This window comes from Mesoplodon bidens (assembly GCF_964165515.1).
Source record: "Mesoplodon bidens genome assembly, chromosome: 9".
Lineage (NCBI taxonomy): Eukaryota > Metazoa > Chordata > Mammalia > Artiodactyla > Ziphiidae > Mesoplodon > Mesoplodon bidens.
Genome location: NC_138166.1, coordinates 93,233,167 through 93,246,271, shown reverse-complemented (window position 1 = coordinate 93,246,271; position 13,105 = coordinate 93,233,167). Strand labels below are relative to the sequence as shown.

The 13,105-nt window shown below is 37.8% G+C and overlaps 1 protein-coding gene across 4 annotated transcripts in view; it reads left to right on the top strand.

Moving 5' to 3' along the window:
* KDM7A (lysine demethylase 7A) overlaps nucleotides 1-13,105 on the top strand; it is a 273,273-nt gene that overhangs the window by 54,161 nt on the left and 206,007 nt on the right. For all 4 annotated transcript variants that reach the window (XR_014016730.1, XR_014016731.1, XM_081244936.1 and 1 more), the window contains exons 10-13: nucleotides 2,289-2,380; nucleotides 4,883-4,972; nucleotides 11,205-11,414; nucleotides 12,949-13,073. Coding sequence is in view for 2 of the 4 variants with exons in the window: in XM_081244936.1 (XP_081101062.1) it covers nucleotides 2,289-2,380; nucleotides 4,883-4,972; nucleotides 11,205-11,414; nucleotides 12,949-13,073 (517 nt within the window). In the remaining 2 variants the exon portion in view is untranslated. The remainder of the gene's footprint in view (nucleotides 1-2,288; nucleotides 2,381-4,882; nucleotides 4,973-11,204; nucleotides 11,415-12,948; nucleotides 13,074-13,105) is intronic.

Here is a 13,105-nt window from a genome sequence, read left to right as displayed (position 1 = left end):
CTCGTTGCTGCACGCGGGCTTTCTCTAGTTGCAGCGAGTGAGGGCTACTCTTTGTTGCGGTGCGCAGGCTTCTCATTGCGGTGGCTTCTCTTGTGGCGGAGCACGGGCTCTAGGCGCGGGGGCTTCAGTAGTTGTGGCATGCAGGCTCAGTAGTTGTGGCTCGTGGGCTCTAGAGCACAGGCTCAGTAGTTGTGGCACATGGGCTTAGTTGCTCCGCGGCATGTGGGATCTTCCCGGACCAGGGCTCGAACCCGTGTCTCCTGCACTGGCAGGCTGATTCTTAACCACTGCACCACCAGGGAAGTCCCAGTGCTACTATTATAATTAACTCCCAGAAGAAGAGATATAAACAGATTAAACAATAAAGTCTAGTCTAAACATTTGGGTTTTTTCCCCATTTAAATGTTACACAAGAAGAAAAGGTAAAAGGAAAAAAAACAACCAATAACTTATTTCCCAGGATGGCATGCACGGAATTAAATGATAAAAATCATTTATGGTTTCTTTCCTTAAAAGGGGGGCTGGGGAAAGCTCACTTTCTTTGGAAGGAAAGAGCAGTAGAACCCCATCTCACACCTTGTAGCACTGTATAGAGGTAGGTGTCTTGACTGGTGCAGCTGTACAGGATGGAGGTGGGATCCCATGGATGGGGAGGAATAGTGCTCTTGGGTATTTTTCTTGGCTGCAGGAATGTCACAGTAGACCCATAGAGTTGCGATATATGATTTTCAGTAAAATACTGGACAGTAAAGTTCATAGTCTCCTATTCAAGTAGAAGCCTGGGAAAATAGGAACACTTATAAAAACACTTACAAATGTCCTTATTTTCTGGAAATAAAACCCAATTACTGAACTCTCCAGATAAGAGATTGGCAATTCAACATTCAGAAGATTCAGAGCACTTTTTCCATCTTTCTCTTCTCACTAACACATACATGTACACACACACACACACTGACACACATACACACCTGGAGTAATGCTTTTTCCTTAATGTCTAAGAGGGGCTCATCAATCGACTTTTTAGAACAAATTAAAAATTTATCTAACAGACAAACTCTTGCTGTTCCTCTTGCAGCCAGAAGCAGCAAATTGTTCAGTCTTAAAATAACGATTTAACCTTTGTTTTAGACCATTGAGAGTTCAGAAATATTGAGGTCTGACTGAAAACATGAACCTATACATTAAAAACCAAAAAAAAAACACCAATTACTGTAAAAGGATATTTGTAGGTGAGGTTTTAAAATGTTTTCATTTTGTCAGCTATATCAGTACAGGCTACCTGGCAATATTAGTGAGTCAGTCCAGTCCCACTAAGGCTAGAGCCAGATGACCACTATACCAATTGCCATTGTCTTAGGATTCATCCTGGAAGCAGGAATGGTGGTCTTGTTACCCCACATTATGTTGTTTTTTTATTCCTGAGCCTTTAACTTTCTACTATGGCCTGTTATCTTCCAGCTCAGGCGGTTAATAAGGTTTATATGATGGGTTAAATAAGTGTGGATTATATGAAACTCTTAAACTGTGTCTAGTGTTAGTAATAATAAAACAGTGAACCAATTTTGGGTTCATGTAAGTAAATTAAACACTGAGCAGAAGTGAGATCTTTTGCTTTTGTTTCACCTTACCTGAATTTTAGACCACATCTAATATATTTAGCAGGAGTTTTAGATAATCAATTTGGTTTTAAAACCCAGAAGAGACATTTGTATGTGTGTATGTGTATTTGCCTTTACAATAATGTAGTATGTCATGCCCATAGTCAGTTGGGTAGGTCACACACTGTGTACACATACTCACTCGTACAGTTCAGAGAATTACACAGCTGTCACTCAGGTCAGCTCTACCCAAAGTAAGCAAAAACAGCCTTGCTGCTACCTTAGGGAGGCCCAGTTATTTTTCCCATTGCACCCTCCTCCTTCCCTTCTAGAGAGAGCCACCACCCTGACTTTTGTGAAATCCTTTTCTTCAGTTTTATCACCGTGTCACTAACTAAAATAGTTTAATTTTGTCCATTTTTAGACTTCTTGTGAGTAGATTCCTACTGATACTCTTTTGTGACCTGTCTTTTACTCAGCATTATGTTTGTGAGCTTTCTTTTAACTGGAGCATTTAGTACAACTACATTTAATGTAATACTGTTTCTTTTTCTTTCTCACCTTTTCAACTGATTGTTTATTATTTCTCCATTAACTTGTTTGATATTTGGTGGTTACTCAAAACCTAAAGTTAATCCCTTTGTCACAGAGCACTAACTCCTTTCCCCCTCAACTTCATTGCCACAGAACTGAGAGAAGATGGTTTCCAGCCTCAGACTTACCTAGTACAGGGAGTGAAAGCGCTGCATACTGCTTTAAAATTATGGATGAAAAAAGAAGTAAGTAGTTGTCTTTGGTGAAATAATTGTTAATTTTTACATGGCAAGGTCAGGAAGAGTCCTTATGTTATTTTGGAGTAGTAGAAGGAATGGAAATCATGCTTTAAGTACAACCTGCATTTTATTGGATAGTATATACAAATGTACTGGTTGATGTTTATATTTATGAGACTGAAAGTACCTTGGTACTTCTTTAACCTCAAAAAGAAAGTAAATTTGAGTATATCTAGGATATTGACTAAGAAATGAACATGTAGATATAGAATAATAATATATAACTTTGAGCTCACATAGTGTGCTAACCACTGTGCTTAGTTGTTATATCCATAAACTCATTTACTCTTCAAAACAACTATATGAGGTTGGGGTACTCTTGGTATCCCCATTTTACATATGGGGAAGCTGAGGTTCAGAGTTTAAGAACTTGCCCAAGACAACTGGTGGAGCTAGAATTAAAGCTCAGTCTCTGTGTTTGCAAAGCCTATGCTGTTATCCCTCTGCTAGTCTTATGTAAGAACGAAGGAAAAGAGAGGTCAGGGTTCAAGCAGGAGATTTCCATTTTTCCCCAAAATGTGGTCTAGTTTGCATTTGAATCCCACCACCTCTAAGAGGTCATCCCAGGTCTCCTTTTGGAAGCAGTATGTCCTTTCCTTATGCGTCCATAGCGTATCTCTTGTGCCAGTGGACTTAAAAATAATGTCCATAAAGTAATGTGTCCATGTCCTCTTGTCTAAGTTTATAAGCTCTTGAAAAACAGGGACTTTCTCATCTTCATTTCCCTCCTGGAACTTTACACACAATGTTTTAAAAAATGATAAATAGTTGAGCTGATGAAAATACATTCCCATGCTAATTTCTCGAATGTCCACCTGAAATAAAAATCCCCCTCTTAAAAGATATTGGGAGACAGTAATTAATAGGTTACCCTCCCAATAATTTTATGCTCCCTTTCACTTTATTATCATTGCTGCATATCCATTAAGAGTAAGGGCACTGTGGAAGCATTCAGGAAAATAAAAATCATGTCTCCCAATGTCAAAGATGTCATCATCTAAATGACAAGTAAAGGCATAAACAGATTACAAAAGTATATAGTATATAAGAAGATAAAAACAAAATAAAGGGTATGTTGCAAAAACCATGTAATTCTTTTCCTTCTGAAGGCTGTAGACAAGTTGTTCTCAAACTTGTCTGTTTATCAAAATTGCCTTTAGAGCTTTTTAAAAATAAACTCCCTGTTCTTCCTGAGAGATTCTGATTTAATTGATCTGGGGTAGGATGTGAACCTCTGTTTTTAACAGACTTTGTAGGTGATTTTGATGCACAGTAAAACTCATCAATAATACATACTGTTGGGCTTCCCTGGTGGCGCAGTGGTTGAGAGTCCGCCTGCCGATGCAGGGGACACGGGTTCGTGCCCCGGTCTGGGAAGATCCCACGTGCCGCGGAGCGGTTGGGCCCGTGAGCCATGGCCGCTGAGCCTGCGCGTCCGGAGCCTGTGCTCCGCAACGGGAGAGGCCACAGCAGTGAGAGGCCCGCGTACCGCAAAAAAAAAAAGAATAATAATAATACATACTGTTAATTCATTGCATTTGAAGTGCACTTTTAAAAGCATGATGTTTGCAGTTAACTGTAAACCTTGCTCTAAGATGAGAGGTGGCTTAGCATAGTGGCTAAGAGCGTGAACTCTGGAGTCAGAGGCTTGGATTCAAGCCTTAGCAATGCTGCTAATAAACCGCTGACCTGTGCTTCAGGCCCTCAACTGTAAAGTGAGAGTCCTAATAGTATCTCTGTCGTAGTGTTGTTGAAAGGATTTATGAGTTAACACTTGTAAAGTACTCAACTGTATCTTGATGTCGTTAGTTTGTTTTAACAAACTGTGCTAAACCAAGGAGAGGATGTAAAGCAGAAGTAACAATTAGTATGTTAAGTGTGCCTAAAAGGTCAAAACTTTCTTAGATATACAGATTAATATTTGGAAATAGACATAATAAATAATGACAGCATTTTGCAGTTCAGTAGATATGGTAACTCACCAATTAATTCCTCTTTCCTGTGGATGGGATCTTTTCCCTATTTCGCTTTCAATGTGAAAAGAAAAAAAACTTTGCGAATTAGATTTCCCACGAGAAACTAGGATTATTTTAGTGCCTATGTTCCCCCTTACAGATCCTTTCGTATTATGAATTAAATTTAGTTAGTTTCTTTATTAATTATAGTAGTAGTTAGAATTACAGTAGGCTTTGAGGTGTAGAGTCCATATAGAACAAAATTTACAGTAAGACAAGTCCATTTTTAACTCAAGGTAAGAGGATTTTATGAGTTAATAAGGATCTCCTTAGAAGATATGAAACCAACCACATGAGCTCTGAGACCTGACTTGTGGGCATTTGGCCTTGTCTGTAAAATCCAGAGAACCTGAAAATTGATTTAGTAAATTAGTTTTTACATCTTAAAATGTAAGTAACTTTGGTTGTCTTATCTTTGTTAATCCAAATACAGCTTGTATCTGAACATGCCTTTGAAATTCCAGACAATGTTAGACCTGGACATCTTATTAAAGAACTTTCTAAAGTAATTCGAGCGATAGAGGTAAGAGTAGAAACTATCATCTAAATGCCTGGTTACTATCTGCTTTGAGAAGCAGTTGGATCTACCACCACACTACAAACATTGGAAAGCCCTGACACTCTTAGAAGAAATAGAATGCACTGTGTCTTGGAAGGAGTCTCAGGTTTTCAGGCTCCCAAAGTCCTACGGAGAAATCTGGAATATTGTATCATAGTGAAGTAATAAGGAAGCAGTTACCAGGTTATTTCAGGTTCTTCAGGTTACTCCAAAAATAAAAAAATACAGCATAAACAAAACTTTCAAATCTCATTCATTTCTGCAATGCAGAGATGAATACATGTTAAGAAATGAAAGAAAGAGAAAAGGTAAGATGAGTGAGAGCTGGGTGAAACTGAATTGGAAAGAGGGGTGACACAAGTAGGGTGGGGCACGGAGGTCCACTTGAGTGAAAGTATTTACAGCAGCTCGTTTAGGTGAATGCCCTTTGATAAAAGCCCATGAAGTCTTAGATTAGGTGTTTTAATTTGTTAATTAGGAGCTATTCTAGGTATTAAAGGGGGTTTTAATTAAAGTAATTCTTGAGGAAGGTGGTTCTGTTAGTGTCCAGCTTGAACTGAAAGGAAATTAAGTGGAGGAATGGCGGCTAACTGATACAGCTCAGATTAGGGCTGTGTTTGGGGAATGAAAAGAGGTGTACGTCTAAGAAATATTAAAATGTTGGGTTTAATATCCTTGGATAGAGTATTTCATGTAATTCTCAGTATGTTCAGATATGGTAGGAAATAATTTTCTGTTTTTGAAGAGCTGCATATAAATGGATTTTAAAAATCAAAAGTCACCTATTTCATCTTAAATATATATGTAAATGGATAAATATATAAATATCATATATAATAACAACCAAAACTAAGAATAAACTCAATAAGAAAGGTTTAGGTCTATATGAAAAAACTATAAATCTTTACTAAGAGAAATAAAACTATAGTTGAATAAATGGGAGTATCATTTCTGAAATATGTCAATTCCAAATTAGTATTACAAATTGAAAATGGTAAAATATACCTGGAAGAATAATGGGACGAAAATAGTCAACAAAGTGTTTTTTTGTTGTTTTTGGGTGGTTTTTTTTGTTTTTTTAATTGGAGGGTAGGGAGTACAGAAGGAAGCAAAATGGCAGTAGAAAAATGTACAAAGAAAATATAAACAGGTATTTCACCAAAGAAGACATAGAAATGGCCCATCCAATAAAAATATGAAAAGTATTCTCAATATGTGAAAAACTATTCAAGTACATTTTGCCACATAATTTATGATTTCAAATGATCATTTATCAAATTGGCAAAGATAAAATTCTTTATTTTTGTGCTGCTGGTAGGAAGTGTAAATAGTTCATGCTTTCTAACTGGCATATCCCTTGACTCAGCATTATTTTAATAAAGTAAATAAGAGGAATCCAATTAAACTTTGTACATGACCATACCTGTTTACCACTGTCACCTCTTGGAACCAAAATGATAGTAAAAGAATAAAAAGCAATATCCCCTGAAGACAACGAGAATAATAGAGATGAAGAACTCCAACAAAACTTTGGAAGCTGGAAAGCAAATGTTCAAGTGGTAACTGACTTAGCAGACCAGAGAGAGCTAAAACCTGTGTGGGCAATGGGAGAAGACCAGAGCAGGTCTTATTTGTACAGTAAAACCTTCAAAAAGTTCAGCAATCAGGGAAACTAGGACCCTCTGAATAGGAGAGTGGAGGTGGGGTTGAAAGCAGGATTGATTACAGGTCTATTTAAGAAATAAATTGACCTCCAGACCCCTGCCTTAACACATGCAAAAAACTAGAGATTTAATTTTTTAGAGGTTGAACTTGAGACTGGACTTTGGCCACTGAACCCAGCTGAGGGAGATGGGTACCTTACTGAAAACAAGAGGATTAAGTGACAGTCTGCATAGTGAATGACTCTTCTTCCACGTGGCTCCCCAAAACCCTGGCAGTCTGGCCTGTACCTCCCAGGCCAAAAAGAAGATCCACTGATGTTGACAATTTGAAACCTTCAAATGGAACAACCCAGATTCCTATAGTGAAACCCATCAGTTGGTAAAGCCCCACTCACACAGAGCTCCCAATTAGCTTTTTCCTTTTTACATACAGTGAAATGCACAGATCATGAAAGTACAATTCGAGTTTTGACAAAAGTATATACCTGTGTAACCCTTACTCCAGTTGAGCTAAAAATCATCTGCATCACCCCAGAAGGTCATTTCTTGCCCCCTTCTATGCAGTCTTTGACTATCATAGCTACCACTGTTCTGACCTCTCCTGCTATATCATAGATTAATTTTGCCTATTTTTGAATTTCAGATAAAGGCAATCATACAGCATATAGTGTTTTTGTGTCTGGCTTCTTTAAACATAAGGCTTTTGAGATTCATTCATGTTGCACCTGTCAGTAGTTCTTTTTCATTGCTGAGTACTATTCGGTTAAATGAATATACCACAGTTTGTTTTCCATCTTCTGTTGATGAATATTTGGGTTATATGCAGATTTGGCCATTATGAATACAACTGTTATAAGCAACCTGTGTGTCTTGTGGTAGATACATGTTTTCATTTTTCTTGGATAAATACTTGGGAGTAGAGTTGTTAAATCATAGGGTAAATGAATTTTTAACTTTATGAGAATTTGTCAAACAGTTTTCCAAAGTGGTTGTACCATTTTACACTCTCACCAGTAATGTATAGGAGTTGTAGTTGTTCCATATCCTTGCCAGTAAGTATTTGGTGTTTTCAGTCTTTTTAATTTTTGCTATTACAGAGAATATGAAATGTTCTTTCATTGTGGTGTTAGTTTACATTTTCCTGAAGACTGATGATGTTGAACACCTTTTTGTGTGCATGGCTGTCTGTATATCTTCCCTTATGAAGTATCTGTTTGAAGTTTTTGCCCATTTAAAAAATTACGTTGTTTTTATTATTGATTTTTAGGAGTTTATTATATTATCCTGGACACAAGTTCTTTGTCCTTTGGCATGCATTCATTCATGTATTTACGGATGATATATATTATATATGAGATATATACATATATATAATAGTAAATATTTACCCACAGCCTATGGCTTATCTTTTCATTGTCTTCATGGTGTCTTTTTTTTTTTTAACTGTTTTTCCCCTTGAGATATAGTTTGTATGAAAAATGGTGTCTTTTTATGAGCAGAAATTTTTAATTTTGAAAAAGTCCAATTTATAAAATCTTTTTCTTTTATAAATAGTTAGTACCTTTTTGTGTGTCCTCTCTAAGAAATCTTTGCCCACCCAAGGTCTTGAAGATACTTTCTTTTTTTTCTAGAAGCTTTTACATTTAGGTAAATGGCCAATCTAGAAATTTTATACATAGCGTAAGGTAGATTAAGGCATTATTTTTTCCCCATATTTTTATCTAGCTTTCTTAGCACCATTTCTTGAAACCAGTTAGCTTTTTAATGCTTCCCTTTGAAAATGCATAGAAAGCCAAGAAAAATTTTTAAGACAAAGACCAAAAATAAAGGATAAAAAGGGGAAAAAAAAGTATTCAGAGGAAACAATCAATAAGCAAATAAGTCTCTAGCCCAAAACCCAAACATAACTGATACCCTGAAGAGAGAAAAGAGTAAATAGTACCTCCATGAAAAAAGAACAGGAAGCTTTAACAAAGGAACATTCAAAGAAAAAAGAAAAGGAGCTCTTGGAAATTAGAAATAAAATAGAAACAAAATTTAGTAGAATGGTTGGAAGATAAAGTTGGAAAAATCTCTCCCAAAGTTAAAAAAAAAAAAAAGACAGAAATAGGACAGAAAAATTAGGTCGTTTTACACAATCACTGTCAAAATAATGTGAGTTCCAGAAAGAGATAACAGAGAAAACAAGATTATCAGAAGAATAATCAAAGAAAATGTTTTAGAATTCAAGGACACACCTTCCCAAATTGAGAACTCTACAGAATGCCTGGTACAGTGAGTGAAAAAAGACCTATTCAAAGGCACATTTGGTCACATTTTAGAATACACGTAATGAAGTATATCCTAAAAAGCATCAAAGAAGGAAGTATGGGTCATATACAAAGAACTGGGAATGAGAATAATATCAGATTTCTCAACAATAACACTACAGACTAGAAGGCAATAAAGCAGACTCTTTTAACATTCTGGATGGGAGGGATGCCAACCTACAGGTCTGCGTTCAGCCAAGCTATAAGTCAAATAAGATGGTAAAGATGTCAGAGAGGCAAGGTCTCAAACAATTTACCTCCATGTTCCCTTTCTCAGGAAACTCTTAGAGGATGTGCTGAGAGGGAGTAAACCGAAAAAGGAGGAGCCCTGGAATTCATTCTTCCAACAAATACTGAGTACCTACTGTGTGCTGTGTCCCATCAGGAATGGGCATAGAGCAGTGAACAAAACAAAGGCCCTGCCCCCGTGGAGCTTAGTAGGAAGAAGCTGGCCGTAAATATTTTAATGTCTCTGGAATAAAGGAGTGCTCTGAAGAAAATAAAGGAGGGGAAAAGGGTAGGGAGTGACAGCCAGAGATAGGGGGGCGGGGATTGCAGCTTTATGTGGTAGAATGGGAGCAGGTCGGGAATGGCCTTTGGTATCATGTGCAGGCCCAGAGTGCAGCTCGTCCAGGATGGATCAGGAGAATGAAAGGCTCCATATCAGTTGTTGATCTGAAATTCACATTTAACTGGGCATCTTGTACTTTATCAGTCCTTCCTGTCTAGGAGGTCTGTCTCCAAAGAAAAATATAAAGATTGATAAAGTACTTAATGTGTTTGAATGTTTGCATTCTTCTAGTGGGAACTTGGGGATCAATTAGTGATAAATACATAGCAAGCAAAACAGATGGAGGTGAGGCAATTATAAACTCAAGGGAAAGTCAAAGGATGTAAAAGGAAGTAAAGGTAATAATAGTATGTTACATGGCACTGGGTTGTAAATAATTCTCATTGAGTCCAATTTAAATACTGAATACTGAAGGAAGAGAAAGTGTGTGTGCCTTTAGGAGAGGTGTGCAAAGATTAAGGCTTTATCTTGCATAGTAGGGATTCAGTAATGTCTGAAGCTGAAAAACCAAGAAATAACAGTTTAAACATGTTCTTTAGACATTTGGAGGCAAATAACTGAAACAACAACAACAACAACAAAAAAACAGCTACAAGAGTTGGAAGTGCTGGGTATATACCCCAAAGAATTGAAAGCAGGGTGCACACACGTGTTCACAGCAGCATTATTCACAGCATCGAAAAGGTGGAAGCTATCCGGATGTCCATCACAGATGAATGGATGAACAAAATGTGGTATATACATACAAGGGAATATCATTCAGCATTAAAAAAGAAGGAAATTGTGACACATGCTACAACACGGAGGAACCTTGAAGTTACTGTGTTAAGTGAAATAAGCCAGTCACAAAGGGAGAGATATTGTATGATCCCATTTACATGTAGTTCCTAGAGTAGTCAGATTCATGGAGAAAGTAGAATGGTAGTTGCCTGGGACGGGGGCTAAGGAGGAGTGGAGAGTTATTATTTAAGAGTTTGAGAGGATTAAAAAGTTCTGGGGATGGATAGTGGTGATGGTTAGACAACAATGTGAAATGTACTTAATGCCACTGAACTGTGGCATTTTACACTTTAAAATGGTAAGTTACATATACGTTATGTATAAATTATGTATACATATATTATGTGATACAAAATTCTGCGTATGTTACTACAGTGTTTAAAAACTTGCAAGTTGTTACCTCTGGAAAAAGCGAATCAGATGGGGATGAGTAGAGTGCGCTTTTCATGATATGCTTATAGAGTTTTAATTTTTAAAGCTACATAGAGATGTGTGACTTTGGTTTAAAAAGCATTTATTGATTTATGCAATTAGGTATGTGAAAGAATTTCATCATAGGGAAGAACTGGAAGCAGCCTAAATAATTGCCATTAAATATTAGGTCAATAAATTATGCCATATCTCTACAGTAGAATATGACACAGCCTTTAAAATATACTGAAAATCAAGGAAATACGTTCATAGTATATTACGTGGGGGAGAGAAGGGGAAAAGGTCTCAGCAAAGCTGTTCAAGTTTTATAATTTGGTATTCTTTGTTTATATGATTAAACTGCATGTTTTTTGTTTTCTAAAACATTTTTATGGCTGATTATTTAGTCAGGTATGTTTGTGGCCTTGTCATAAAAATATCCTGAATTTCATTCTTAAAAGGAAGAAAATGGCAAACCAGTTAAATCTCAGGGAATTCCTACTGTATGTCCAGTTTCACGATCCTCAAATGAAGCAGCTTCCCCATACCATTCCCGACGAAGGATGCGGAAACTTCGAGATCATAATGTCCGAACTCCTTCTAACCTAGACATCCTGGAGCTCCACACGAGGGAGGTGCTCAGAAGACTGGAGATGTGTCCCTGGGAAGAGGCAAGCTTCCGTTCTATGGTCACATGAGAGACTTGGTCGTTTCTGAAAGGCCTTCAGCAGGACTATAGAAAGAGAACAGTCTGGCCGTTCTTGTTGTCTGATCTTTGCTTAGTGCTGTAGGGGTCAGCGGCGCTTCTGCTCGTGACAGGGACATGCTTCAGTGTAGAAGTAGGACAAACAGATCTCATCTGTTTGCCGGCACGTTTACTGAGTGCTTACCAAGTGCCGCGTGCTCTTCTAGGCTCTGGAGAAGATACCAGAGTGAGCGTAACCTAAGTCCCTGCCCTGGTGTAGCTTCCATCCTAGCTCAAGTTGGAAGGATTGAAGTCAGAGACAGATATTAAAATAGTATAATTTCAGATAACAAATGTTATGAAGAAAGGGAGCAGTAGAGCCAGAGAATAAAAGGGCTCCGGTGGCTGGCTGCTTTAGCTAAGGTGGTCAGAGAGCCTCTCAGTTGGGTGCATTTGAATGCCACTTACATAGCAGAAGTCAGATGGATACGCAGACTTGAGGAAGAGTATTGCAGACAGAGGGAAGAGCAAGTGCAGAAGGCCCTTTCCTGGCCCAGCAGCAGCAGCGTGGGTAACTGTTAGGCTGGGAGTCTGTTAAACCCATGACTACAGTTTGAGAAGTGATGGCCAAATGGACAAAGGGGAGAAGCAGTGGGGCAGTAATGAGCTCAATGTAGGGGCCTTTGTAAAACATGCTAATGACATGTGGTGAGATCCATATCATCCATGATTTTACATCTTAAGTAGAGGATAATTTAAAATGAATAAGATAGCAGTATCTCTTAATTAACATTTAAAGAAGCTATATAGAAGTGAAAACTTCCTTAAATATTTTAAATTTTATATAATTATATTTATACTGTTTGAAGCTTTTGTTGTTCTAAACCGCCTTAAACCCGCAGCCATCTAGGAGAAGATTTAGCTTATTATAAAAGGTTCCATTTATTATTAAAGAAAAATACTACCACAAAAAGGAAATATTCTTTATGTATTGAAAACCAGCTACTGTTGTGCTTTTATGTCACCCGGTGGCCTTTGTTCCCGGTGATAGCAGGGTGATGACATGTAAATTGCTGGGAGTGCCTGGTGGGAAGACTAGAGATTAGGTCAAAGATAGGGTGACTGGAAAGGACCCAGCAGCTAGCACTTCTGCAGGGAGAAACAAGGCAAAGAGAATTCAGATACATGAAGGCAGTACTTCTCCAGCTTTTCAGTTTTTCAGCTTTCTGCACAGTGACATGTCTGAATTCACTTGTTAGAGATTTTATATTCTGCGTTATAGAATGTGTTTTATAGTTAACTGGCCCCACAGAAAGGTGAACCGGATTCATGCTTTGGTTTTAGGAACCATTTAGTTTTCGTGCCACACCACTGCAAACGCCCTAGCCTCGGAGGCCGCCCAGCACTCTTCAGCATGCAGGGCTTGCGGGGGGAGGTGGTGGGTGGTATACAGTTCTTTACGTGTCAAGCTGGTATATTTGAGGGCGGAGGTTAAGTAAGTTCTGTTTTTATACTTTAAGGACACTTTGAGCTCTAAACTGAATGGAAAATTCAACAAACATCTCCAGCCATCTTCCACGGTACCTGAATGGAGAGCGAAAGATAATGATCTCCGATTACTGCTGACAAATGGAAGGATAATTAAGTATGTGAAGTAGATCAAAGTATCCAACAGAT